We start from the raw sequence: 27,899 nt of genomic DNA on the forward strand, positions 1-27,899 counted from the left end.
ACCTGTTGTCTTCTCCCCTTAAAGGGTCTTCCCACGGCAATGGAGACTGCCGAACTCATGTTTAAACACATCTTCAGATACAATGGAATTCCTGAAGACATTGTCTCAGACTGTGGACCACAATTTATATCAAGGGTATGGAACGCCTTTTTTGCCCTATCTGGAGTATTATGTGAATTTTTTCACATAAGGACCATTGACTCATCTGGGCCATTTGTTAGCTGACACACATCTATAAAAAATATTATACTGATGAAAAATCTAATGAGATATCATACCTTCATTCCATGTATAGACATATGGATCTTGTAGGCTCTGATGGGCCTTTTTATTATTTTCTGTGGCTGCACTATCAGAAACAATATTGACAACTATGTCTGTGGAGGTCATATCATCATACACAGCAAATTGTTATAAATGCTAATGGATTATAAAAGATATAAGAAAAAAAATGAACAGGACTAATAACAAGCCAAGTCAAGATCAGGAAAAAATCAGATTACTGATTAAATGGCTTTACTAACAGTGAGTGCAGGCTTTTTATATTTCACAGGGGATGAATTGAATGAGAAGCTCACCGCTGTTTAGCAATTTGCAGTGGGTTGATACATAATAGTCTTTCCTGCTCTCTCTCAGGACTAATTTTGTACATGAATCCCTGGTCAGATAACTCACCAGGACCTGTCACTATTAGTTATATCAGACTTGCGCATGGTTCAACATGCCAATTTAAAATCATGGATCAATGGTTAGATCAAGCTATGTTCACTTTGTTGCATACAAATTGGTTTCTTAATATGCAAAGTATGTTGGCATTAGTCAGTTGATGTGATTCTAATAACAAAGAATAAAATTTACCTAGATTTATGATATCCCTTATGTACATCTGGCAAAAAGTTTTCAATAGGATGTAAAAAAAAATGGCAGCAGGTCATATAAACCTTGACACAAGCACAATAAATTAATTTAATTTAATAAATAAATAATTAATAGTTCAACATGCTAAATTAATTTTCTAATGCATCTGCAGGGAAATGTAAGATTTATGTGCCGGTCTAAGCAGGTTAAAGCTGTTTTTCCACCATGGACTACCATAGAAACACAGCAGTTATTGTTTAAACATTACATACGCTGTCTAACCTATCACAAAAATACGGCTTCATAGTGATAAATAGTTTCCAAATGTTCTGTTTCATAATACAGGCTTTATTTTTTGTTTAGTGCACTCACTTGAGTGAAGATGTATTTTCCAAATCCCGATTTCCACAAAGAGCCCTTATATAATAAAGTACCTCTCATAGACGTCAGTGAACAGAAAGGGGCGTGGCAAAAGTGACTCAAAGTTTAAAAACAAGCGAACTGTCTAAATTTATCCACATCTTCGAATTAGAGGTACTGCATTCGTTCGTAAATATTTGATTATTTATTAATATCATTATTTCTCTTTGAACACCGTGTTTAACTCCGTAGAGGTAGAGGTAACATCAAGTCTCGCGTTACAAATAAAATCGCGAGACCTTGTTGCTCCCATAGACAGTAGGTTGCTCCGCGCTGTCAGTGCTGCAAATTGGAAGTTGAACTTGCTTACAGGTCTTGTTGCTCACTTTATCCTTTATTGTTTATTATGAATCACTAACTGCTTCACGTTGTGTGATTTAAAAATAACAGCTAGTAACACTGCATGCTTATCGCCTGTTGTGGTGAACTTTTTAAACGATTGTTATTGAGGAAGTCTCGCTGTCGGTATAGTAACGTTAGTTCTGTGTCTAATTTCACAATCTCAATATGCTTGTTGTTTGATGTGAATACAGTTGCGCGGATATATTTATATACTCGACGGCACGAGCGTGCATCTTAATGCATGCATTTGTTTTACATGCATTGCAGGTGAATTTACTTATGCATTCCGTATTTGGAACTCAATGGACTGCATTAAATACTGTCTGTATTCTCCATCAGCGCAAAGTCCGAACCACCAAGGCGTGGCTAACCCATTACATATCTTATGAGACACCCAAGATGAGTCATTTGTACAGCAGCCTACAGTTTTACACCAGCCAAGCATGCACTTCGTCTTCTTCAAGCATGCAATTATTTCTTTCAGACTGACAGACTGCATACATCTGTGTTGCCAGTGCAACATAAACAGTGCTTAACAACTCTATTTATTTTAACACCTGTAACTATTTGTTGGACAGGATCACAGAACCATGCCTGAACAGAGCGGTAAGGTCCAGACGGTGCTGGGTCTAATAGAGCCTGATCTGCTGGGCCGCACCATGACCCACGAACACCTTACAATGACGTTTGAGTGCAGCCATGTTCCCCCAGCACCTGGAGACGAGGGCCTTGCCGCAGCTCCCATTGAAATGAAGCATCTTTACTGGTTGCAGCAGAACCCGTACAGCCACCATGAGAACCTGCTGTTGAGTCAGGAGATCGAGGCGGTGAAGGAAGAGCTGTTGTGTTACCGTAAAGCAGGAGGAGGATCCATAGTGGAGAACACAACCACGGGCATCACCCGAAATCTGCCCATTTTGCGGCAGCTGGCCAAAGAGACGGGTGTGCATATCATAGCTGGAGCGGGGTACTATGTGGACGTGACCCACTCTGATGAGACAAGAAAAATGACCGTTGAGAAGGTTTGTTTGTGTGTGTGTTGTAGCTACACTGTCAGTCAAACGTGTGGAATATATATATATATATATATATATATATATATATATATATATACAGTACAGACCAAAAGTTTGGACACACCTTCTCATTCAAAGAGTTGTCTTTATTTTCATGACTATGAAAATTGTAGATTCACACTGAAGGCATCAAAACTATGAATTAACACATGTGGAATTATATATGGAATTATATACATAACAAAGAAGTGTGATATATATATATATATATATATATTTGTATATAATATGTAATTGTTTTTATTTATTTATTTTATTTATTTTACTTTTTTTTATATAAGTCTCTTATGCTTACCAGGGCTACATATTTTTTAATGAAAAACACTGTAAAACAGTAATATTGTGAAATATAGTTACAATTTAAAAGTTTTTTTTAGAAAAAACTGTTTCTGTTTTAAAATGTAAGTTATTCCTGTGGTGGCAGTTGATTTGACATATAAATCATTTCAAGCATTATAAATATTTTTAATGTCACTTTTAATCAGCTTAACGCATTATTGTTAAATCTTTTTTTTTTTGTTTATCTTATCCAAAACATTGGAATTGTAGTTTTTCTTGGTTTCTACAGACAGACTAAAAGTGCTGCTTATTAATAATTAGTAAGGTAGTTGTTAGATTTAGGTATGGGGTCAGATTAAGGGATCTAAAATATGGTCATGCAGAATAAGGCATTAATATGTAGTTTATAAATACTAATAAACAGCCAGTTAATTGTAATATCCATGCTAATAAGCAACTAGTTAATAGCGAGAATAGGTCTTTAAAATAAGGTATTAATAAAAGTATATTTAAAAAAAAATGTTTTTCAACGTTATGTTTTCAACATTAATAATAAGAAGAAATGTTTTTTTTAGCACCAAATCAGCATATTAGAATGATTTCTGAAGGATCACATGACACTGAAGACTGGACTAATGATGCTGAAAATGTAGCTTTGTCATATCAGAATAAATTACATTTTAAAATATATTAAAATATAAACAGTAATTTTACAAATGTAATATTTTTTGTAGTTTTTATGAAATAAATCCAGCCTTTGAGAACTTCAAAGAACTACCTTAAAAAAATATAAGTTATTATGAACTTTTGACCAGTGGTATACATTGTAAAATTATTGATAAAACAGATAGACATGATTTGTTCCCTTTTTTCAAATGTCTCATCTTTTTTCCCTCAAGCTAACTGATATCATTGTCAATGAGGTGCTCCATGGCGCAGACGGTACAGATATCCACTGTGGTGTGATTGGAGAGATCGGTACGAGCTGGCCAATCACAGAGAGCGAGAAGAAGGTCCTGCGAGCCACCGCTCACGCTCAGACTCAGCTCGGCTGCCCAGTTATCATCCACCCCGGACGAAACAAAGCCGCTCCTGGAGAGGCCATCCGCATTCTGCAAGAAGCAGGAGGAGATATCTCCAAAACAGTCATGTCTCATCTTGACAGGTAAGGAGACATAGGGGAAAAAACAGCATAATGCATTCAAACACTTTTTGTTTATCTTGATAATCACAAATTTGATGTATTCTAAAGCCTTAAAGGAGCATTGCGTAGGTTCTGAAATTTCTAACCGTTACTGACACCAGTGGCCGTTAGAGGAACTGCAGTCAGTCTCATGCTCGTTCTCAGTGCGCACGCTCTTTTTTTTTTTTTTTTTTTTAACTTACGAAGAGTGTCCGTGGGTGTCTGAATTGTGCTGGAGGCTGGTCGCTTCTTTCCATCCGCAGAGTCCATTTGAAAACACTATTGCCGCTGCTTACTATAATGGCTGGCGTGCCATACGGTTGTAAGCCCAAGTAGACGAGAACGCACATGACGTCACATTTTGTGAATTTTCGCTACAATTCGGGCCCGACTCCTCCACACACAATTGAGCCTACAGGCTGATAGAGGCAACCGTGGTGGACAGTCGAGGTGTCATTCTTTTTTTTACATCATGGTTGGCTCATACATGTACAAATGAAAACTCTATCTTAAAGATTTTTTTTAAGTAAAAACCTCCACATAGCTCGTTTAAGACAATCGGCAGAAGTAAAAAGCTACGCTCATGTGACTTCATCACAAACACTAAGGCTGCGTCCGAAATCCCATACTGCGTACTGGGTACTACATTTGAATTCGAACGTACTACTCGACCGTTAGAAAAGTACGTTCTATATAGTATGAATGTGGGTAGTATGAATGGAATTCGGACGTACTACATCCGCCATGTTGACATTGTCACGTGACATACGTCGTCACAACAGCGCGTAAATTTAAAGAGCCCAATCTACTGAGCGAACATCGGTGATCGTCTGCGTTTTTACGTCGTTTGAATTAACAATTCAAACCAGGCGTCGGTCAGCTGTTCGCAGATCACGCCTTCATTGACAGCTTGTAAATCCTTTACTAAATATAAATTTAGCTTTTTATTTTCTACCTCAGAATAACAGCAGCTACATCTGTGAACAGAATGACAGCCTGATTTTATGTAAGGATATAAAGAAATTTATTGTAATAAATGAATACAAATAAAATTACACAAAAGAAACAAAAGGAACATAAATCAATTAATAAACTTGAATGAATGCTTAGACAAATACACACACACACATATACACATAAATACACACAAATACATTATAGAAATATACACAGAAACACACACACATATACACACATCCCAATATATACATAAATACATGCATAATATATACATTATAGACAATATATACACACACACACACACTGACTGTCACTGGCCTTTGACATCCAAGAGCTGCATAACTTTGTGCACAGAATGAGCAGGTCTGTCATGGGGATTTTGAGGAGGCTGATTGCCTTCCCCACCACAGATGGCAGGCAGTGGAAATAGCTTTTCTTCTGATAGCTGGAACAATAGATGACTGTCACAAACAAACTGAACCAGCAGCAAGTAAAGCCCAATGTTATTTCAACAGGAAGCAGTTTCATTCTGTTCAGCTGCAGGTCACCAGCAGGGGAAGTACCTTGATATGTTTGTTGAGTATCCGGGTCTGTGTATGATGCCAGGGTGCTGAAGAACAGCTCTATTCACACTGAAGGCCTGTATCCACCTGCAGGAAAACACATCCTGGGAGATGGTGGGTATCCTTGTTTGAGTGCACACATCTGCCTCATCACTCCATACAGAGAGCCTGAACAGAATCCTGCACAGGTTTGATTCAACACCAATGATGCTCGTGCACAGAACATTGTTGAGAGAGCCATCAGGACGATGTAGACAAGCTGTGCTCCATCTTCTTCAAGGCCCTGGAAGTGAGTCCTGCCTTTGTGCCAGATGTTGTTGCATGCTGTGCTCCACAACCTCGGTCTTCTGAATGAGGACATTGTTGATCCAGAAGTTGTGGAAGATCATGACGATGATACACTGGAACCCCAAAACACAGAAGTCATCACAGGAGAGCATGTGTGGGACAATCTGATCACAGCTGTGTAACACCAGACGACCGTGTGCAGCTCTTCAAGAGCATAATTACCTGTAGGACAATTGAACAGGTTAAGACTCTGCAAATCAGTTCATGTTCTCATAGTGCTATTGTTTAAGCTTCTGTAAGTTATGAAGGTAATTTTAAGACTGTCAAATCAAAATAAACCTATATTAGTTATTTAAGAAATATAAATATAAATATATATATTATAAATCACATAAATATGTATAAATACACATGTAAATATTTAAATTTAAACATGTGTGTGTATTTATATATACACATAAATATATTACACTCATAACCGGGAATTCATATTACAGTTATTCGAAAATCTAGCAACATATCACATAACATATCATACCAACATATTTACAACAAGTTTAATTTTATCCCTGGGGTAAATTTTAGATTTCCACTGTTTTCACTCATTTTTGATACCCAAATTTAAAGTCCTCATCTACACATACAGTTCCTGAACTGAAGCTGCTGAAGTTTATTTTCCTGGCATTATTATAAAAACGTCTTAAGAAATTCCCTTTTGCTGGTGCTTTAAACTCTATTATACTACTTTATGAAAATGTTAATGTGGTTTTGTCTGAAGCTTTGTGCTCTTATCCATGTAGAAATGAAAAATAAATAAATAAATAAATAAATAGAGATAATAATTTTAAATGTGACCTGGTGTATGGGTATTTCTCTTAAGTGTGGCACCCATTCTCAAGACAACATTCTTCAGATGTTAAGATGTTGCTTGTTTAAAAAATAATACATAAATACATGTAAAGAGTGTGTTTAGTTAAGATTAATTTTAATTTATATACTTACTGAATTATGCTTTCCATCAGTGGATGAGAACAAGTGTGTGTTCATCAGTCTTTGTAACACCAGAACAGGATTTCCACATTACTGATGATTTATGATCAAACTGAGACACTTATTAACAATAGTTTGCCATGTAAGTTATCCAACAATTTTTTATCAAAATATCAACACTAGTAAAATGTAAATTAACTCGTTTCAATTACTTAAATTTTGTAACTTTATCTCATTAAATTACTTAACGAGCCGTCTGTAGAAAGCAGCCTTAACAAGCTGAGGCACAGCCTCTGATCGATAATGATTATAAAACATATTTTTAAACTCAATTTACAAAATAGTCTCATCAGTTTACAATGTGTAAAACTTTAACAAGTCAGTTGTTTACTTGGATTTGGTTAAACAAGTACACTTTAACCACAATGAACAGCGTTTATCCATGAGGTACTTACACTTCAAAACAGCGGCGTCACGATTTTCCGTTATTTTCGAATATGAGTATGACGAGTCCTCTCCCGTGGCCTCATGGGATAGAGTAGTGTCCATCCTATGCATGCTACGAAATTTGGGCGGAAGTAGTAGGTCATCCGGGTACATCTCGCCTACTGTTTTTCGAATACTAAGGATTCGCACATACTACTTGCTTCGCATACTGTTTTTCGCCTACTATATAGTATGGAAGTACGCGATTTCGGACACAGCCTAAGCTTCCAACAACTCTTTCAGTTCTATTTAAAAAACATTCTTTCTGAAAGTGACTTTAATGTTTGTCTCCCTTGTAGGAGCATATATGATCCGCAAGAATTGCTGGAGTTTGCAAAGATGGGGAGCTACCTTGAATATGACCTCTTTGGCACAGAGGTGCTGAATTATCAGTTTAACCTTGATGTTGACATGCTCAGCGACAGCCAGAGAGTTCAGACGTAAGTATCTGCGTCCAGCAAGAACAGCAGCCAATACGTTACAGTAAATGGTTCATAAACATCTGCCTCTGTTATTGGAAATCAGTAAATGATTATATGTTACAAACATCCCAGTCTGCTTAATTGAGACTATTCATTTTATGTAAAGTCAACCGATCATTGAGAGTCATTTTGTTTTGTTGCACTAGCTTGGCTTTCCTGATCAGAGAAGGTTATGAAGACAGACTCCTCATTGCCCATGATATCCACACCAAGCACCGACTGACCAAGTATGGCGGTCATGGCTTCTCCCACATCCTGAAGAATATTGTTCCCAAAATGCTGTCTCGAGGCATCACTCAGAACCAGGTGGATAAAATACTGATAGAGAATCCTAAACAATGGCTGACATTTAAATGAACCAACCACCTTAAAAGTCGATTTCCTTTCTCAAGTTAACATACCAAAAATTGATTCAAATTCTTATTGTTAGGAACATTGTTGTACTGTTGATTTTGGTGCTAAAATCCTTACTTTGGTGAGCATTAATTAATGTGCACTGCTAAAAATAAAGGTTTCAATTGAGGGTTTTTGTAGAAACACAATAGAAGAGCAATTATGGGATCCCCAAAGAACCTTTCAATGAAAAAAAAATGCTTTTCTTCATGGGACCATTGATACCAAGAAAAAACCTTTAATTAAGATGGTAAAGTTGAGACCCATAGCTCACATGTCAAGTTTAACACTAACTAGAATATTCAAATCAAATATTCACCAGTCTTCAATGATCAACACTCTCTCAGCACAAACAAGTGGGTAAAATAAAAACATGGCTCTGAGTCATGGAAAATAGGTGCTTTTGACTTAAATTGGATGAACTAGCAAAGAAAATATTAGTAATTACACTAAAGGAATCACAGCTCAGGGAATCACAAGTGGAACAGTACTAGTGTATTCAAAGGTCTGATGAAATATCCTAAATATACATCGTAAGCTACTTTTAAGAAGATGGCATGTTAATTATTTTTTTAAATCCCATTTCCTTTTTTTTCCTCAAGCATGAAAAACTGATTTCCGTTTTTTAGTTTATAGATCTAAGACTACCATTTTACTGTCATATGTATTTAGTTTAGTGCTTTTAAAGGAATAGCAAAATATTATAAATGCACCTGTAGTAATCAAGTGAAGGATATTTCATAGTTGCATTTGTTGATTGCTGTACTGCACTATTTAGGTAGAGCTTTTAGTTTTATAGCAAACTTATACATGCAGGCAAATCATACAATGTATTTTATTCACAATAATTTGATGACACTGCACATACCAGACAGTGATAATATTTTTAAATGACATTTATATAAAACGGTACAGAACTGTGGTTTGAATGTGACAATTTGTGCATGAGGAATGAGAAATTATTAAAGAAATGTAATCTGAACTATATTTCCGTGCTAATGGCGTGTGCTCTGTAACAACTTCTTCTGATCAGCCATGTGTCAGTGTAAGGTAGGCACATATGGAATGGAATGATGTCAAATGATTTTCTGCTTTCACTGCCAGTTAATCTCTCAATAAATATACTGCAATCATAAGTGTTACGCTGTAAGATTTATTTTTCTAAATCACAGTGATTTTTCTAAAAACTAATTTGTGTGTAGAGGATGTGTTCTCATGCATTCAGTAATTCCTTGTCCTTCGCTCTGACATGAGTTGTCAAAAGCTTGAGGGTTAAACTTTTTTGTGACCTCACTCTGATGACGTTGTGATGTCAAAATGAGGTACATCTGAAAGTGCAGTCCATGCCACGGCCGTTAATCGGCGTAGACCATGAAGCCTGAAAATGTGCTGTATTTGTTGTTGTTTCCCCCGTGCGCTTTGCCTCCATCTAGTTTAATGTAGATCTCATCTCCAGGCTCCAGGTGTAAGATCACACTGTTGCTGGCGTAGTCATAGTTCTGATCCGCATCCTGCGCTATTGCACTTGCACGCACCTCCAAGAGAAAGATTAAGCTTTGTTTTAGAAACAGTTTATACTTTATTAATCCCATGAAATATTTGCACATTGAGTTATGACTCCATGTTAATTACAACACCTTAAAACAAAATTGTCGCTATGGAAGTTAGCATTATTGTCTGAAGACTAGGCAACATTTTGTTTTGTTTTTTAGAACATTTTTTGCAACATCTTAAGGACATTTCTTTTTCTAATAAAATATGTCTGATTTATTAAATGCTATTGTCCTAAAGAGGACATGCTGGCTTTTTGCAATTTCAGAATATTATATGTGATTAGAACTTACATAATAACAAAACATAATGTTATTATGATAATACTGCAAAAGCAATAAAAAGATAAATATGATAACATTTTAATTTAGTAAAATGTGTAATATTCCAATATTCAATCAGTCGGGGCAAATAGTGGCAAAAAAAATAGTTTTTACAAATAGTGTTGATTATTAGAAAATATTAAAAATAAATATTTTATTTAAAAAATAAAGAATAAGATGTGTTATCTATGCATCAATTGATGCATAGATTGATTTGTTGATTGAGGAATATATAAATTATGACAGCTGGATTTATGAGCTACCTGGTTATTCTTGCACAGATCAGCCCACATGCTGGTCCCATCACCACCTCTCATTAATACATGATACACGAAAAAGTAGATCCCCGGGATGGAGCAGGTGAATTTACCGCTCGAGGGGTCATAGTGGTTGCCCAAGTTAGTGACCACATCGTCAAACTTCAGCACCTCGTAACCCTCGTGTTGCTTCTTGAGTCCCGCGTAGAAGGCGATTTTGGGCACGGTGCTGTACGTCGCCGCGCTTATGACACCGGTGACCCCGGGCGGACCGAGTAATCCTGGTGGCCCCGGTTCTCCTATGACTCCGGGGGGACCCGGAGGTCCGGGTGGACCTTGCGGTCCCGGCTGACCCCTCGGACCGATCCGTCCCGAGCGCCCTGGCTCTCCTTTCGGACCGCGAATGAAAGTTGGTGGGGACTGTTCCGAGCGGTTATCTGTCGGTGCTGATGATGGAGACTTCGTTCCGTACGGATCGCACACCATGCGGCACGCGCCTAGCATCTCGTAGCGCGGGTCGGATCCCGCCGCGCTGACCAGCACCGGGATGAGAATGACCAACACCAGCACCATGACAACACCCAGCACGCCCGTGGCGATCACCCGCGCTCTGACGCCCAGTCTCGACAGCACCGGGCGCACCTCGCGCTGCGATTTATGCGCAATCTTGCTCGGCACAGAAGGGACGCCAAACAAAAACAAAAACGAACTTCCCTGCAGCTCCAGGGAAAGTCAATTAACTTCGTAATGAAGACGTTATATCATTCCCTGAACTGATGGAAACGTCACCTGAACGAAGTTTTTGTTTGTTTATAATGAAAACGAAGTTAAAGACTGGGAACACAAACAGAAGTGTGTGTGAGATGCATTACAGCCCTGCTTTCTCACCTGAGGGTGGGTGGTGGGTGGATACGTCATGAGAAAGACAAGGAGAGAGAGTGCGCGCGCACGTGAGCTGTATCTTTAGAAAGATGCAAAGAGACAGATTGACTAAAAGTGACTAAGAGATTAAGTGAACTGTGCATTCATGGTAAGGGTATTTTTATTAAATCGTTTCTTTTCAAAAATAGTATGTGTGTGTGCGTGTGTGTGTGTGTGTGCCTGTTTGTTCAGAGTGGGACCAGCTTTTTTTTTCTCTGCATTATTTATTCAGCATGTATTAAACTGATCAAAGTTAAAAATACTAAAACTATATATATATATATATATATATATATATATATATATACACACACACACACACACACACACACACACACACACACACACACACACACACACACAACGTTAAAAAAATGTATGCTATACTTGACATAACAATAAGCAGTAACTTTTTTCAACATTGAAAAAATAGATATGTTTCTTTAGCACCAGATGAACATATTATTACGATTTCTGAAGTATAATGGCTGCTGAAATTCCAGTTTTTCCATCAATACATTAACTCTTTGCCTCACTGAAGTTGTTTTTTTCTGAATTACACAAAAATAATGACTCATAAATCGAAGACTGTAGCAAGGAGAATCAAAAGTATCATTTGATAGAAAACTTTCGGTGAGAACTTTTAGTGAGAAAAAAAAAACACAAACAAACAACAACAAAAAATTATTTCATTTGGACATTCTCCTGCTGAGAAAAAGCTGATAAAGTGAAAGGAAAAATTGAGTGTTCAAGAGAAATTTTTCATATCTGTCTTATTTGACATTCAGTATCTCAGGACAGAAATAAGGTAGGAGGAAAATTCTTTTTTGATGATGCTCCCCAGCATGTTAGCTGTATCGGTTTTTATGGTGATAGCATAAAGTATCCAAAAGTTACAGTATTTTGTAACGAAATAGGCGTTTTTGTTTAGAACTTGACTACTTGAAGGCATTTTAAAAACTTCCATTTTCTGAGTGTCATACACAAAAATAATGACTCATAACTCCAAGACCCTAGCAAAGAGAGTCAAAAGGTAGGTATCATTTGATAGAAATGTTTCTATTGTTTTTTTGTTTTTTTTTTGGGGGGGGGGGGGTGGATCTTTGCATTTAAATAATCTCATGTTGAGAAACAGGTGATAAAATGTAAAAAAGGGAAAAGGATCAAGGGAATTTTTTTATATTCTTATTTAACGTTCAATATCTCATGAAATTAATTTATTATTATTTATTTTTTTCATTGATCAGTAAATAACTCAGCACTACTTTGGAGTTAATCAAAGCAGCTACATGCATTGTAAAGCTCGGGCTCTGAGCTTTCAAATGATTGTGTTGATCAAGGCATGGTTTGAAAAATATGATTAGTAGCCTAATATATTAGTAATATTAGTGTTTTTAATGTATTTTAGATCAGATAAATGCAGCAGTGATGAGTATAAGAGCATACATATCCCCAGCAGGCACAGGACATCAATATAACATCAGGTTAAAGTTGGACATGATGTTGGACAGATATTGCATTTTGGTTGAGAATGAAAATCAGGTTGACATCAGTATTTGACACCAGTTTGACATTGACTTAACGTTGGATTTTGGTTACAGAACAATTATCAACATCAGCTGACGTCAGAATTTGACATCAAATTAACATTAGATATTGAATTGATTGCCCAAGAAAGCAGCACAGAACATAAAGAGCCAAAACTCTTAATTTGTGTAATACATGTAAATTGTTATTCTACTCATCCCACAGTAATAGTCTCCTAAAGTCTCTCTTTGCCCATAAATCAGCTAGAGAAATATAATCAATTGCACCAATTCAGAGTGATAAAGCACCTCTAAAAGTTCCACACATTGTCATCTTGGACACTAATATCAATGACTCAAAATTAAGTTCTCAGCACCTCATCAAACTGAAGGACATTGGTAAGTTCATTTGCATATTGAGTCATTAAATTAAAGGGATAGTTCAACAAAAAATTAAACTTCTGCCATTGTTTACTCTCTACATGTTCCAAATCTGCATGAGTGTCTTCTATTGAATGCAAAAGAAGATATTTTGAAGAATGTTGGTTACCAAACAGTATAATTTTAGGGGAAGTCGTGGCCTAATTGTTATAGAGTCTGACTTGTAACCAAAGGTTGCGAGTCTCGTACTGGCAGGGATTGAAGGAGGGGGTAGTGAATGTACAACACTCTCTCACCTTCAATACCACGACTGGGGTGACCTTGAGCAAGGCACCAAACCCCCAACTGCCCACCGGGCACCGCAGCATAAATGGCTGCCCACTGCTCCAGGTGTGTGTTCACTCTGTGTGTGTGTTCACTGCTGTGTATGTGCACTTAGGATGGGTTAAATGCAGAGCACTAATGCCTAGTATAGGTCACCATACTTGGCCTCACTTTTTTTTTCTTTTTTTTGTTATAGTAGCCATTGACTTTCCTCCCCTTGTTATTAAAGACAATGGATCTTCATCTGTAAGGTTACCAACATTTTTCAGAATATCTTCTTTTCTCAACAGAAAACAACATTCATACCGGTTTAGAACAAAGAGAATTTTCATTTTTTTGGTGAACTATCCCTTTAAGACTGTGTCTAAAAGAATTAGTCTTACCAACTAGCAGTTAGTTAGGAGGTAATCAGTCTTACTTTTTGGATTCAAATTAGACCAGACTATATTTTATGTTATTCACTTAAAAGGTTAAAACCAATTTAAAATGGTTTATGCAACCAACCACAGGTATTTGTGAATGAGAGATAGGTCTGCTGCTTAATGAAGATTGTTTTACTGCATAAAACAACAGCCCTCCATGAGGAAGTGCTAACCTGTGAATTTTAAAAGGGTGAATTAAAACAGCATGATCTTCATCCTATCACCTTAACTAGAGCATTTATGTTACTAGAACAATACTATAGCATTTATGTTATAAAGAGCATCGTTGAGGTCCATGATATTCCCCAAATGTGTTCTCACTCGTGCCATATATCTCATATAAAGAAGCATCATGCATTTGCATAAGAAGCTCACTGCTTCAATCACACCTCCTGAACTGTATGTACACAGACAGACACAGATGCACCAGTGCACACACCCAATGTCAATGAGTCAATGAGCACTTGTGTCCTGTCTTGTCCTCTCCAGCTGGCTCTCTCTGTGGCTTACTCAGTGTGTTTGGACCGTTACTGATAATCATGAGTCACATGCCATCTTCATGTGCACAGCAGTGCTCCAACAGACAAAAAACATGAAACAACTTTTTCCCCCATAATGTTTCACATTACTATTGTGAAATATATCTAAATGCATAGGACAAATCAAAGCAGCTGTTCAGTAAACAATGCTCTAAATTCTTTGCATGACAATGAACAAATGAAAATGAAAAGATTGCTCAAGATTATGCAATTGCTTGGACACTCAAAAGCAGACACAAACAGTGCAGATCTCTCGATGTTTCTCACATCTGTACAGGTGAGGACTTCTACTTCGACTTTTTTGAGCTATAATAATAATAGGCAAGGCTAAAGTAGCTGTGGCGAGGAAAAAATTCAACAAGATAGTAGGTATTGGATAGTCTTACAGTACATAGCCAGACCTTTGACTGTCAGCACAAAACGATGTTTTTATTAACAATATTCGGGAGGAGCATGTCAGATACTTAGCCTAATTGACACAGGTGGACCATAATCAAGTAATCAATCCCATAGTATAAATATCGCTGACTTACCTCTATCCATTGACGGTTTATCAGCATACCCATTTGCTTGCAAAGTGTCAGCTCGTGGACAAATGTTGATCATGTATCTTGTCAGAAAGAATCATGAGCAGAAACATTTTTATTTTGGGTATGTAATTTCTGTCTCCATGCCAAAAATGGGGGGTGACTGGTAAGGGGTTAACGTTACTGCTATAATCATGTCTTTCGGTACAACATCTTACAAGACTAAACATGCTTCATCATTTCCAAAAGCCTCTGTTTCCACAGTCCATACTACAACGTGAAAACAGTGTTCCAAATGTATCTGCTTTGGAGACCGTCTAAAAAGGTTGGAGGCCAAATGAGAGGAAAGATGCTTTTCCAACAGGAACATAATGATGTGGACAAGGCTTGTGGAATTGTCAAACCAGGCAACCAATTGCTAAGCTGGCAACACAGTAGGCTACCCATTCATTTTTAGCTTGCCCCATCAAATGTTACTAACCCCTTTACTCTTCCCGCAGCCAACATCTACAGCAGCCGAAGCAAGCTCCGCAGGCGGCCCAAGCAGCTATCTCTCCTCCTCTTCTCATGCTTCTCCAATCAACGTTTTTTATTATCATTATTAGGCTATCAAACTGCTCCGTTTTCCCATCTCAGTACTGCATTTCACGCTCGCCCGTGCTCTCAAAGGATGATTTGAGCCCGTAGGCGGCGAAGAAGTCTCCATCCACAAATAGACATACATCGTTTGCAGATATAAGGTATTCCATTGTACTTTAACAGGTAATCCGATACGTGCCATATTTTAAACGAGCTCTCACTAACAGAGTTTAATGCCACAGTTACGTTAGAATGCATCTCATTCTTGTTTCCGGGGTGGCACGTCGGTCCCATCATAAGGCACGTGTTCCGGAGCGGGTATGACCAAGGCATCAGTCCAACTGAACTCCCTCCAAATATATGAACTTACTTTTTTTGAATACCTTATATTTAAGGCATTCGTTTACGTCCATATTAGGGTTAAATCGTTGGACTTTAAATCTACTATTGTTTTTGCACCGTTGACCGATTTTGCAGAACATTTAGACTGATAACTTCCGTGCGCAGATGCGGAAAATTTGTCACAGGACAAGCGAGATGACAGTAGTGCCAACTACAGGAACTAGCTGTTTTAAATATAGTATTTTATATTTAATGCCAATTTATCAGTACGTCCGAAAGTAGATTTTTCGATTCCATAGGCTCTTTTTTTGTGCACCTGCATGGTTAAAATGGCAAATAGTAATAAGAAAGAATAAAGAATCTTTCTCTTACTCCACCCATGCACGATTACATCGTCGATATGTACAGTACCATCGATCTCACGTGCTGTCACGATTTGACAATGACCACAATGGCACCTATTTGGGGTACACTGGCACAGGAAATTCCATTAATTATTTGCACGCTTAATTTCGAATACAATGACTGCACCAAGATTTTTATGACTCGTTATCGGAAGCAGCTCATTGGATTTGCTAAACAATTATTCAAGTAAGCCTCACAGCGTCTACCCTCGTAGACAACCAAATCGTCCTTAGTATTGAACTGCCTGTCAGGCGCTGCAAGAGTGCTTCCGGTTGAGCCAACCTTTGACTTCTCCATTCAACCATCAGCAAAGCTTACTCGAGTTTACAGCAAAACTCCCCTCGGATGCCGGCCACAGCCTCCCGGCCAGATAACCTTACCTTTTCTATCCTATGGTCGGCGAGGCTTCTCTCTTCGATGCCAGGAGCTCGAGCTCCCATCGGAGGCTGACGAGAGCCTCCCAGCCAGAAAACCTCACCTTTTCCATTCTGCGGCCAGCAAGGCTTACCCGTTCGTCGCCAGGAGCCATACTCCCTTGGGACATAGGTGAAAGCCCCCGGGTACCTCTCTTGCCTTTCTCTCTTACGTACGGAGAGGTTTACCCATCCATTGAATGGAGTCAGGGCTTCACAACCTTACCTTTTCCGTCTTTTGGCCAACGAGGCTTAACCGTTCGATGCCGGGAGCTAAGCTCCTGTCGGACGAAGGTAAGAGCCTCTCGGCTAGACAACCTTTTCAGTCCTTCAGCCAGAGAGGTTTAACCGTTCGATGCCGGGAGCTAAGCTCCTATCGGATGCCGGCGAGAGCCTCCTGGCCAGACAACCTTTACCTTTCCATTCTACGGTCGGCAAGACTTAACCAGTTCGATGCGTGTGCTCCCTTCGGACGTCGGTAAGAGTCTCCCGGCCACGCAACTTACCTTTCCATTTAATGGTAGGCGAGGTTTAACCGTCCGACGCTACGAGTCTCGACCTCTCACTAAATCCTGCAAAAAAAAAAAAACCTCTCAGCTATCCTCACATCTTTTAACCCCGCCTGGCGAGGCTTACCCGTTCGATGTTCTGAGTATGATGCCCCATCGGATGTCTCCAGAGTCCTCCTTGTCGGCCAGCCCAAAGCTTTTTATCTGCCAAACCGAGAGGACCCAGGTTGAGGCGCCCACAACCACATAGTTCACTACCTGCAGCCGGTAGGGCCTACTCTAAGTCGCTCCCACCGGAATTTCCTTCGGGCCATTCCCGAGCTCGGAGCCCTTCCCCGGACAGCACGCCAAATACGCATACCATACCTCAGCTAATTATATGTAAGCGTGAACTAGTGAAATGTCTTATCTGTAAAAGTAAAGTAAAGCAAAGATTACTGGAGTATGTTTAATGCTATTTCAGTCTCTCTATTTCAAAATGTGATATTTAATTATTGAATTAGTCAAGTCAAAAAAATCTAAATTCACATTTGAAAGCAACAGAGTTATGCCAAAGTGCTGTACAACAAAACACAATATATTAAAAGCATAATAGAAAACATGCATTACATGAAAATAAATAAAGACTTTAAAATAGAAGCAGAGCAAACTGACAAATGCAAAGCAGACAGTAACGTGTTTAATAAGTGTTAATTGTCATTTAAGTGTAATTATTTGTGAAATTTACAAGCAATTTATTAATGGAAATGCTCAAAAAAGTAAAACATAGATTGTTCCTGATTCCTAGGAAGTTAAAGACCAGTAAAGTCCATGTGATGGCATGAAGTCAAGAAAAATAATCTGTTCCTATATAAAGTAAATGACATAGACTTGGAATATAGTGCAATATTCATTACATGGAAAGAACTTTTGAGTGCTATGAAAAAAGAAAAATCACAGTTATTCCTATAAATGGGATGTATCCCTCTGATGAACACAACGTGCTTCACAAGTCATGATCTCTGTCTCTTATTGCTCTGTAACTAATTGTTTCTATTGTGGTCTTTAAGTTTGTCACTCGGCAGGTCTGTGGCATCAGGCCTGAGCCAGAATGGAGAGAGCAGATGAACAGAAAGGAAGAGTAGGTGCGACCACACCATCACCCCCTCAAAGCATGGCCTCTTACTGCGCTACCACTCACTCCTGCCGAGGGATGATTAACTATACTTATGTAACCAGCCATTCTTGACTTACTTTAGAACATTCACACACCCTATCCAAGCCTCATTACGGATTCTTCAAATGATACTTTGTAACATCTGGACATGACGTTTACATGACATGACAACAAGATGTGTTAAAAACTGAAATTTCCTTTGCATTTTTGAAAAGTTTCACATATAGACAACAACATTGTCAAAATGATCCCCATTCACAGAGATCTGCGAAATTTACTAAAATGCTGCAATATTTATGCCAGACCAGTAGTTGGCGATGTGATGTGGTAAAGAAACACTACGTGCCTGCACTCAAGAATGAACAAGTAAAATGCATACACATGACATACACATTTTGTTTTCAAAAGTTAACATTTTGGAGATTCCCCTTCATGCAGCCAAAACTACTCTGATGCATCAAGATTTGGACCAGAGATTGTCTTATTACTATTGGAGAAAGCGTAACGGTCAACTTGAATCACATGTGCCTCAATAACATATCACATTACAGCCTTGACGTCACTGAATTTCAGACAGAGTTGTGCGTCACTCGATTGCCGTTAACAGATAAGAATTAATTAGAAGTGCCATAAACTGAATGCCACCTGTCACAAAATATCAGTGACTTCTTTCATAAAACAGCATTTTTCGGTGTAAAAGTAGTTCAATCCAAATGTACTGTTTAGTGTTAAACATGTTGTAGATTAGCAGATTGGCTGTTGATTCATTAAATGATAAGCTGTTTCCTCTAAAAGGCTGTTTATTCAGCATAGTGAAGCCTCTCCTCCATTGACATCCAGTTCTCTGGGTTTGGGCTCTATCCTGAGCTTGGAGCCCTCCCTCTGGACAGCAAGTCAAATATGCTACTAATTGCTCAATCATATTACATGTTAGTGTGAATTCGTGAAGCTTCATTTTCCTTGTTGCTATGTAAAGCATTCAAAAATGCTTAATGATTATTCTTTCCTTTTAATTACAAGTGAAACTGAAGCAATGATCTGTGAGTTTGTTGACAGAGACATATGGGCTGCAGAGAGTGTTTCGGCACAATCGACAAATCTTTGAGTTCACCAATTTTGATCAGTAGATCTAGTCTAGTATTGATCAATTACTCTGTACACTCCCGAGACAGCAGGGAGGCAAAGTATTGGATAACCTTGATAAAAAAAGAGATTTATCACCATCACCAAGGCAACTCTGGTTATTTTCAATTTCATTAGCATTTTTTGCATCTAAGTATTCATCCATCTATGTTTTTTCACAAGTGGGCATGTTACTGCAGACAAAACTTTGGTGAACTGTGAAATACCATGGCCTCAAATTTATTTATGCCATTTTGGATACTTAGATCACATCCACAATTCATAATAAACCCTAACCCTATTTCTCATAACTAAATTTTCAAAGCCATTTTTTAACCAACTTGTTCAAAGGTTATTTTTAGTGGACATATGAAGTCAGATCTTTTAGGCGTTCAATCAAACACATGGTGAAGTTAATCACATTAATTAATGAACATGACCAGTGTTGGAGGTAATGCATTACAAGTTACAGAATCAGATTACTTTTTTCAAGTAAAGCATTACTTTAACAAGAGAATAGCAAGAGCAACATGACCCACTAACATCTGACTACCAAAGTGCCACAACAGATTAACTTTTTGAAAAGATTGATTTTATATTTATCTAAATAAATATTAAATTAATATTAAATTAATATTAAAATCAAACAAACCAATCTTGATTGAGGAGTTTCTCTTTCTAAGATGGCTTTCAGATGCTGCAAAAGCAGATAAAGTTGTCATTATCAACAACTATATTCCAAGATTCAGTCACTGTATCTATAGCCACTGGAGTTGTTTGTGCTTATGTAATGGCTGAACATGGTCAGATACCCTACTGGGTGTTAGCTGCTCAGGACTGGCACACGTTCACACCATGTCTCTCTCCTTCTGCTGTCCGTGACAGAGGGGAAGCATTACTAATCTGCCACAAACAGAGCAACAGAGGCTCTCAGAGATGAAGGCCAGAGGATATATAGAAAAACATGTATGGAGACAGAGCTACAGGATGCAAAAGAAAACAAACTAGCATATAAATGAGCATGTAAAGCCACTTTTGTTCTGCTGTGACAATGAGTGGGTCTTCTCCATACTCTCATGCTTTGCATGGGTGAAATTTCCATGACAAAGTCTAAGCCCAAGCTTTGACTAAATCGCAATGCAGTACACATTTATTTGCGTCCAGGACCTGAAATAAATTCTGGAAACCAATCCATGTTATTCATGAGATTTCAAAATTCCTGTGGTGCACCATTTGGAGCACAGCCGTCTTGATATTTAGGCAGTGAAGATCAATTGGAAACTTATGAGAAGCTTGCCTCAAATTGCAATGTGAGTTTGAAAGGGAAAATACTCAAGTGTTAGGCTAAGGTGCCAGTTTTAAAACCCACTGAACAATAGAACTACTGATTGCCTTTTGCTTTTTGTGACTGCATATTGGAGGGTTTGTTCTCATAATGGCAAGAGCCTGACTAAATGCATGTCTTAATTGTAATGTTTAAAGGAACCATGCTGAGAATGGGAATGAAAGCAAAGAAAGTGACTAAAAGGTGAGACAGCATGAACGATGGAGGTTGAGGCAGCTTCTGAAATATAAAAAAAATCTTTGAAATGTTTTTACATTGTTCCATCGTTTTGAAATGAGAGTGTTTAGACACACTTACAACCGTGCACATAAGTGCCACACATTTCCGCTCCTATAGAATGTAGTACTCAATGAAAATTAGAGAATATGATGCAATTGCTAATAATTGTGCTGGTAAAAACGGATTTATATTTCAATACACACATCTACTGTAATGTGAAATAGGCTTGCATCAGGGACCCCTTACAGGGTAAAACACTTTCTAAGGACCCTTTCATAATAATTGTAACCGTGATATTGCAATCAAATTAAAATGTTAAAACAATTCCTATTCTTTTTTGTTAAACACAGGGCTGCACAACACAGGCTTACTGTTAAAATTAAAACATGGAAGAAAATTTGTGTGATAATTTCTTTAAAATAAAGTTTTATTAGTAGTAGTATAGTTATAGTAGTAATAGTATTCTTAATAATAAATAAAGGTGACTTTGACTTTGACTTAATTATAATAATAATAAGTGAGAAGTACATTCTACTGAACAATACTAAAGTTAAACTAAACCTTTATTTTGATGGGTTAACATCATATTGTTATTATATGACAATAGTTTGATGAAATGCTGGTTAAGTTACTCAGATCATCTCTGGAGATGAAGTTCATATCCTTAAGTGCGGGATTATGTGTAGACGAAACTGCACATCTGTGGCACCCATTGTCAAGTGTATGGCCAGCTTTTCTGTTTCAGTGTTTCCTTGTTATGTTTTTCTTTTGACCTAGTTTCCTTTGTTTCCTTTGTTTACATAGCACCTGATTAGCTCAAACCTTTTTTCTGTTTCTTTGATTACTCCCAGCAAATATATATAGGATCTCAGTTTCTTCCCTTCCTCCCTATTTCTTCATTGCTTTGTCTTGCATTGATGTTGTAATGTTGGTTGTAGTTTAGATCACTGTTCTGGGTTCATCTTGTATTTTTGGAATGTACTATACAGCTGTCCTGTGACACCTTTACACACAGACACAAAACATGTCGACTTTATATTTAAATAGGAGTCTTTTGCACTTTAAGATTCATTGACACTAGTCCATACTGTTCGGTTAATTGTACAATGCTACATTAGATTAATTCATCTGTGTTCTGCATTATACAGTAAATAAATTTTTTATGACAGGATTTTGCTATTCCATCCACTTTTTGCATTTTCCGACTTGTGGAAATCATTGGAATAAAATTATGGGTATTGGTCACTGGCCACACTTTGAGAACCTCTGATCAATATCATCTCTACATATCTAAATACAAAACTGTAGTGTCCAAAAGTGAGGTCACTACCAATAACGACTTTGACAGGACTGACAATGGTATTGTCAGGTATTCTGCTGCTTTGTGAATGTGGTCCATTTATAGTGGTCTCAATTCCGTATTCAGTAGTCAAGAACATTTGCATTGATTCTGTTAGAATATCTAACAAGGCCACAGGAATTAAAGCATGAAAGGTGGGGAAGTGATGCTACTGACCTTATAGTTCATGAGATGCATTTTCATGAATACATAACAAGTGGGCAACACTATATACAGGTGTAAAGAGGGTCAGAAAATTTTTGAGATTGTCCACTTTCGACCATTTCCAGTGACAGTCAAAAATACAATGGAATTGACATTTGTGTGGTCAAATGCATTCAAACAGCCACAAAAGACTGCCTTGACAGCCACTGAACTAACACATAGTCCCTGAGTGGGACCAAGTAAGAGATGCTGGGCTTCCAGTCAATATATTACATACAGTACTATTCTATGTGGTAGGGCTCCCTGCACTAGAAGACGTTATGCTTTTTCAAGGGACAGGTTACATTCAAGTGACCCAAGATGTTTTTGAACAAATTGTTTGAGTGAATGATTCAATTGTAACTACAATTGCGTAAAAATTTCTAGGAATGCACTACAGTATGCTGACTGACAGTCTGGCTGTGTCTGAAATATAATACTCTCCGAGTAGGTACTCCTTTTGAACAATTTATTACTTCGCAACTGTAAAAAAAAAAAAAAAACTTCAATACTGTATGAATCTAATCCTGACATACTTCATTTGTCATTTTGCCATGTGACCTACCAGTGTCAGTCACTTCACAGCCATTCATTCTCTCCTGTGTAAAGTGTCCATTGGATGCACACTTCAGAATCTCACCCGGATTGTGTCATTTATCACCACCTACTGGCAGAACACTTTAACCTGCAGAAAGAATCGCTAAAAATCCCACTGTAATGCCCTACAGAACAAAGACTCACAGCCTTTCTGGACACACAAACAGATCAACAGAGTGATACAAAATTCTTAGTGGTTTTGGAATACCAATCGAATACAATATTCAATATACTCCTACTGTTCAAGCGTTTTGAAACAGTGCAATTGTTTTATGTTTTTAAAAGAAGTCTCATCTGCTTAACAAGGCTGAATTTATTTGATCCAGAATACAGCAAAAACAGCAATAATGTGAAATATTATTGATTCTTTGATCGATAGGAAGTTCAAAAGAACAGTGGTTAAAAAAGAAAGCAAAAATTGTTATATTATATTGGTTATATATAGTATTTCTAAAGTATTTCTTTAGTCAAAGAATTGACTGAAAAAAGTTCTTATCAAATCAAGCTCAATGTTGTTTCAGATTTTTGCTTTGGTAAGAGATGCAAGTTGATGGCACAAACGTAAGCATGTTCATTAAAGATTTGTAATTTGCAAAACATTCTAGAAGCATGATTGTCTCGTGCCACATTTGTCTTTGAGCGGCTGGCAGATTAGATCTCTGCCTCTGCTGTTGCTGTCACTCCCTGTTAAGACAAGCACATCAAGATCAATCAGTAAGCGGCAAACAGAGGCAGCATTTAGAGGCGGTCGTCAGGTGCAAAGACAAAGGCAGCAGGCGGTACAAACAAGATGCTGCTTAATTAAAAAGCCAACTCAGCCTCACTACTGCTAATATGGGATGACAGAGGTCAGGGACAGTATAAGAGACTTTAAAGTTTGGATAGACTTACTAGTGAATAGCCACTTTTCTCATCTTAAAATATGATTTTATTCTTCTGAGAAAACAGAAACTAGTTAAAATGATATCAGATGCCATTGCCAATTATAGCTCTTATAGCTTGGTAATGTTTCTGTGCAGCATAATGTTCACAGGCAATAATCTACCAATATCTTTGATGAGAAGATTTCTTTTTCTCTCTCTCGCTCTCCAGAACCTAATGTTGCGCACTGTTTAGCATTGTGATATCCCTAATTCACATCTGTCTTCTACTATTGTTTCTGGAATTATTCCTCTACGTTTATACATTACCAGTCAAATGTTTGGAATATTTGCATTTCTATAAAGCTTTTGGTAGATGTCTCTTATGCTCATCAAGGCAGAATGTATGTGATAAAAAAAATACATTTAAAACAGTAATATTGATAAATTGTATTGCAATTCTAAATACCTTTTCTGGATTTCAATTTATTTAAAAATGTAATGTATTCATGTCAAGTCACCTTTATTTATATAGCGCTTTAAACAAAATACATTGCGTCAAAGCAACTGAACAACATTCATTAGGAAAACAGTGTGTCAATAATGCAAAATGACAGTTAAAGGCAGTTCATCATTGAATTCAGTGATGTCATCTCTGTTCAGTTAAATAGTTTCTGTGCAATCATTTGCAATCAAGTCAACGATATCGCTGTAGATGAAGTGACCCCAACTAAGCAAGCCAGAGGCGACAGCGGCAAGGAACCGAAACTCCATCGGTGACAGAATGGAGAAAAAAACCTTGGGAGAAACCAGGCTCAGTTGGGTGGCCAGTTCTCCTCTGACCAGACGAAACCAGTAGTTCAATTCCAGGCTGCAGCAAAGTCAGATTCTGCAGAAGTATCATCTGTTTCCTGTGGTCTTGTCCTGGTGGTTGTCTGAGACAAGGTCTTTACAGGGGATCTGTATCTGGGGCTCTAGTTGTCCTGGTCTCCGCTGTCTTTCAGGGCTGTAGAGGTCCTTTCCCAGGTTAAAGAGATGGGTCTTTAATCTAGATTTAAACTGCAAGAGTGTGTCTGACTCCAGAACATGGTTAGGTAGGTTATTCCAGAGTTTAGGCACCAAATAGGAAAAGGATCTGCCGCCCGCAGTTGATTTTGATTTTGAGTTTTGAGAACCCAACGCATGTGGAGGATTATAATGTAACAAGAGCTCATTCAAATACTGAGGTGCTAAACTATTCAGGGCTTTATAAGTAATAAGCAATATTTTAAAATCTATACGATGTTTGACAGGGAGCCATTGCAGTGTAAACAGGACCGGGCTTATATGGTCAAACTTCCTGGTTCTAGTAAGAACTCTTGCAGCTGTATTTTGGACTAGCTGTATTTTGCAGAACAACCACCCAGTAAAGCATTACAATAATCTAACCTTGAGGTCATAAATGCATGGATTAACATAAGCCGTAATTTAGATATATTTTTGAGATGGAAAAATGCAGTTTTACAAATGCTAGAAACGTGGCTTTCTAAGGAAAGATTGCTATTAAATAGTACACCTAGGTTCCTAACTGATGACGAAGAATTGACAGTGTAGCCATCAAGTCTTAGACAGTGTTCGAGGTTATTACACACAGAGTTTTAAGGTCCTATAATTAACACCTCTGTTTTTTCAGAATTTAGCAGTAAGAAATTACTCGTCATCCAGTTTTTTTATATCGACTATGCATTCAATTAGTTTTTCAAACTGGTGTGTTTCACCGGGCCGTGAAGAAATATAGAGCTGAGTATCATCAGCATAACAGTGTAAGCTAACACCATGTTTCCTGATGATATCTCCCAAGGGTAACATGTAAAACGTGAAGAGAAGCGGCCCTAGTACTGAGCCTTGAGGTACTCCATACTGCACTTGATCGATATGATACATCTGTGATGATACATACTGTGATCGATATGATACATCTTCATTCACTGCTACGAATTTATGGTGGTCACATAAGTACGATTTAAGCCATGCTAATGCACTTCCATTAATGCCAACAAAGTGTTCAAGTCTATGCAAAAGAATGTTGTGGTCAATAGTGTCAAACGCAGCACTAAGATCCAATAGCACTAATAGAGAGATACAACTATGATCAGATGATAAGAGCAGGTCATTTGTAACTCTAAGGAGAGCAGTCTCAGTACTATGATATGGTCTAAATCCTGACTGGAAATCCTCACAGATACCATTTTTCTCTAAGAAGGAATATAATTGTGAGGATACTGCCTTTTCTAGTATCTTGGACAGAAAAGGGAGATTCGAGATCATTCTATAATTAACTAGTTCTTTGTGGTCAAGTTGTGGTTTTTTAATGAGAGGCTTAATAACAGCCAGTTTGAAGGTTTTGGGGACATATCCTAATGACAATGAGGAATTAATAATAGTCAGAAGAGGATCTATGACTTCTGGAAGCACCTCTTTTAGGAGCTTAGATTGAATAGGGTTTAACATTTAGATGATTTAACAAGTTTATACAATTATTCCTCTCCTATAGTAGAGAATGAGTGGAAATGTTCCTCAGGGGATCTATAGTTCACTGTCTGATGCGATACTGTAGCTGACGGCTGAATGGTTACAATTTTATCTCTTATAGTATCGATTTTAGAAGCAAAGTAGTTCATAAAGTCATTACTGCTGTGATGTTGGGAAATGTCAACACTTGTTCAGGCTTTATTTTTCGTTAATTTAGCCACTGTATTAAATAAATAACTGGGGTTATGTTTGTTTTCTTCTAAAAGAGAAGAAAAGTAATCGGATTTATCCGTTTTTAATGCTTTTCTGTAGGATAGGTTACTTTCCCGCCAAGTAATACAAAATACCTCTAGTTTTGTTTTCCTCCAGCTGCGCTCCATTTTTCAGGCTGCTCTCTTTAGGGTGCGAGTGTGCTCATTATACCATGGTGTCAGACTGTTTTCCTTAACCTTCCTTAAGCATAAAGGAGCAACTGTATTTAAAATGCTAGAAAAGAGAGAGTCCATAGTTTCTGTTACATCATCAAGTTGTTCTGAGGTTTTGGAAATGCTAAGGAATTTGGATACATCAGGAAGATAATTTACAAAGCAGTCTTTTGTGGTAGAAGTGATGGTTCTACCATACTTGTAACAAGAAGTAGAATTTACAATTTTGGCAATATGAAGTTTGCACAAAACTAAATAATTATCTGAGATATCATCACTTGGCTGCATAATTTCAACACCATCAACATCAATTCCATGTGACAGTATTAAAGTATAAGTATGATTTCAACAATTAGTAGATCCTGAGACGTGTTGTCTAACCCCAATAGAGTTCAGAATGTCTATAAATGCTGATCCCAATGCATCTTTTTCATTATCAACATGGATATTAAAATCACCGACTATTAAAACTTTATCTGCAGCCACAACTTTACTCGGATGTAAAACCACCAAACTCTTTAATAAAGTCTGTATGGTGCCCTGGTGGCCTGTATACAGTAGCCAGTACAAACATCACAGGGAATTTATTATTAACATTCGTTTCTCTGGATAATGTTATATGAAGCACCATTACTTCAAACGAGTTATACTTGAGGCCTGCCCTCTGAGAAATCCTAAAAACGTTGTTATAAATTGAAGCAACACCTCCCTCTTTGCCTTTTGGATGCGGCCCATGTTTATAACAGTAACCTTGGGGGGTGGACTCATTTAAAATAATGAAA

At 37.7% G+C, this 27,899-nt stretch overlaps 2 protein-coding genes across 2 annotated transcripts; one reads left to right on the forward strand and one right to left on the reverse strand.

The window, feature by feature from the left end:
* Nucleotides 1-1,401: 1,401 nt before the first annotated feature.
* On the forward strand, nucleotides 1,402-9,456 carry pter (phosphotriesterase related). Its single transcript, XM_059502314.1, has 5 exons — nucleotides 1,402-1,590; nucleotides 2,199-2,642; nucleotides 3,875-4,140; nucleotides 7,745-7,885; nucleotides 8,074-9,456. The coding sequence occupies exons 2-5, from the start codon at nucleotides 2,211-2,213 to the stop codon at nucleotides 8,282-8,284; spliced, it is 1,050 nt and encodes a 349-aa protein (XP_059358297.1). The 5' UTR covers nucleotides 1,402-1,590; nucleotides 2,199-2,210; the 3' UTR covers nucleotides 8,285-9,456.
* On the reverse strand, nucleotides 9,446-11,325 carry c1ql3b (complement component 1, q subcomponent-like 3b). The gene is made up of 2 exons (XM_059502315.1): nucleotides 10,458-11,325; nucleotides 9,446-9,855 (listed from the first exon to the last, which is right to left on the reverse strand). Exons 1-2 carry the CDS (start codon nucleotides 11,022-11,024, stop codon nucleotides 9,676-9,678), a joined length of 747 nt encoding a protein of 248 aa, XP_059358298.1. The 5' UTR covers nucleotides 11,025-11,325; the 3' UTR covers nucleotides 9,446-9,675.
* Between the last annotated feature and the right edge of the window lie 16,574 nt (nucleotides 11,326-27,899).

The sequence above is a fragment of the Carassius carassius genome, chromosome 20 (genome assembly GCF_963082965.1).
Source record: "Carassius carassius chromosome 20, fCarCar2.1, whole genome shotgun sequence".
NCBI lineage: Eukaryota > Metazoa > Chordata > Actinopteri > Cypriniformes > Cyprinidae > Carassius > Carassius carassius.

Excerpts from the sequence above, each read along its gene's own strand:
- pter (XM_059502314.1), top strand. The coding sequence starts at position 2,211 with ATGCCTGAACAGAGCGGTAAGGTCCAGACGGTGCTGGGTCTAATAGAG. Across the intron at positions 2,643-3,874 it reads GAAAAATGACCGTTGAGAAG|CTAACTGATATCATTGTCAA; the intron begins GTTTGTTTGTGT and ends TTTTCCCTCAAG. Across the intron at positions 4,141-7,744 it reads GTCATGTCTCATCTTGACAG|GAGCATATATGATCCGCAAG; the intron begins GTAAGGAGACAT and ends TCTCCCTTGTAG.
- c1ql3b (XM_059502315.1), bottom strand. The coding sequence starts at position 11,024 with ATGGTGCTGGTGTTGGTCATTCTCATCCCGGTGCTGGTCAGCGCGGCG. Across the intron at positions 9,856-10,457 it reads ATCTGTGCAAGAATAACCAG|GTGCGTGCAAGTGCAATAGC; the intron begins GTAGCTCATAAA and ends TTTCTCTTGGAG.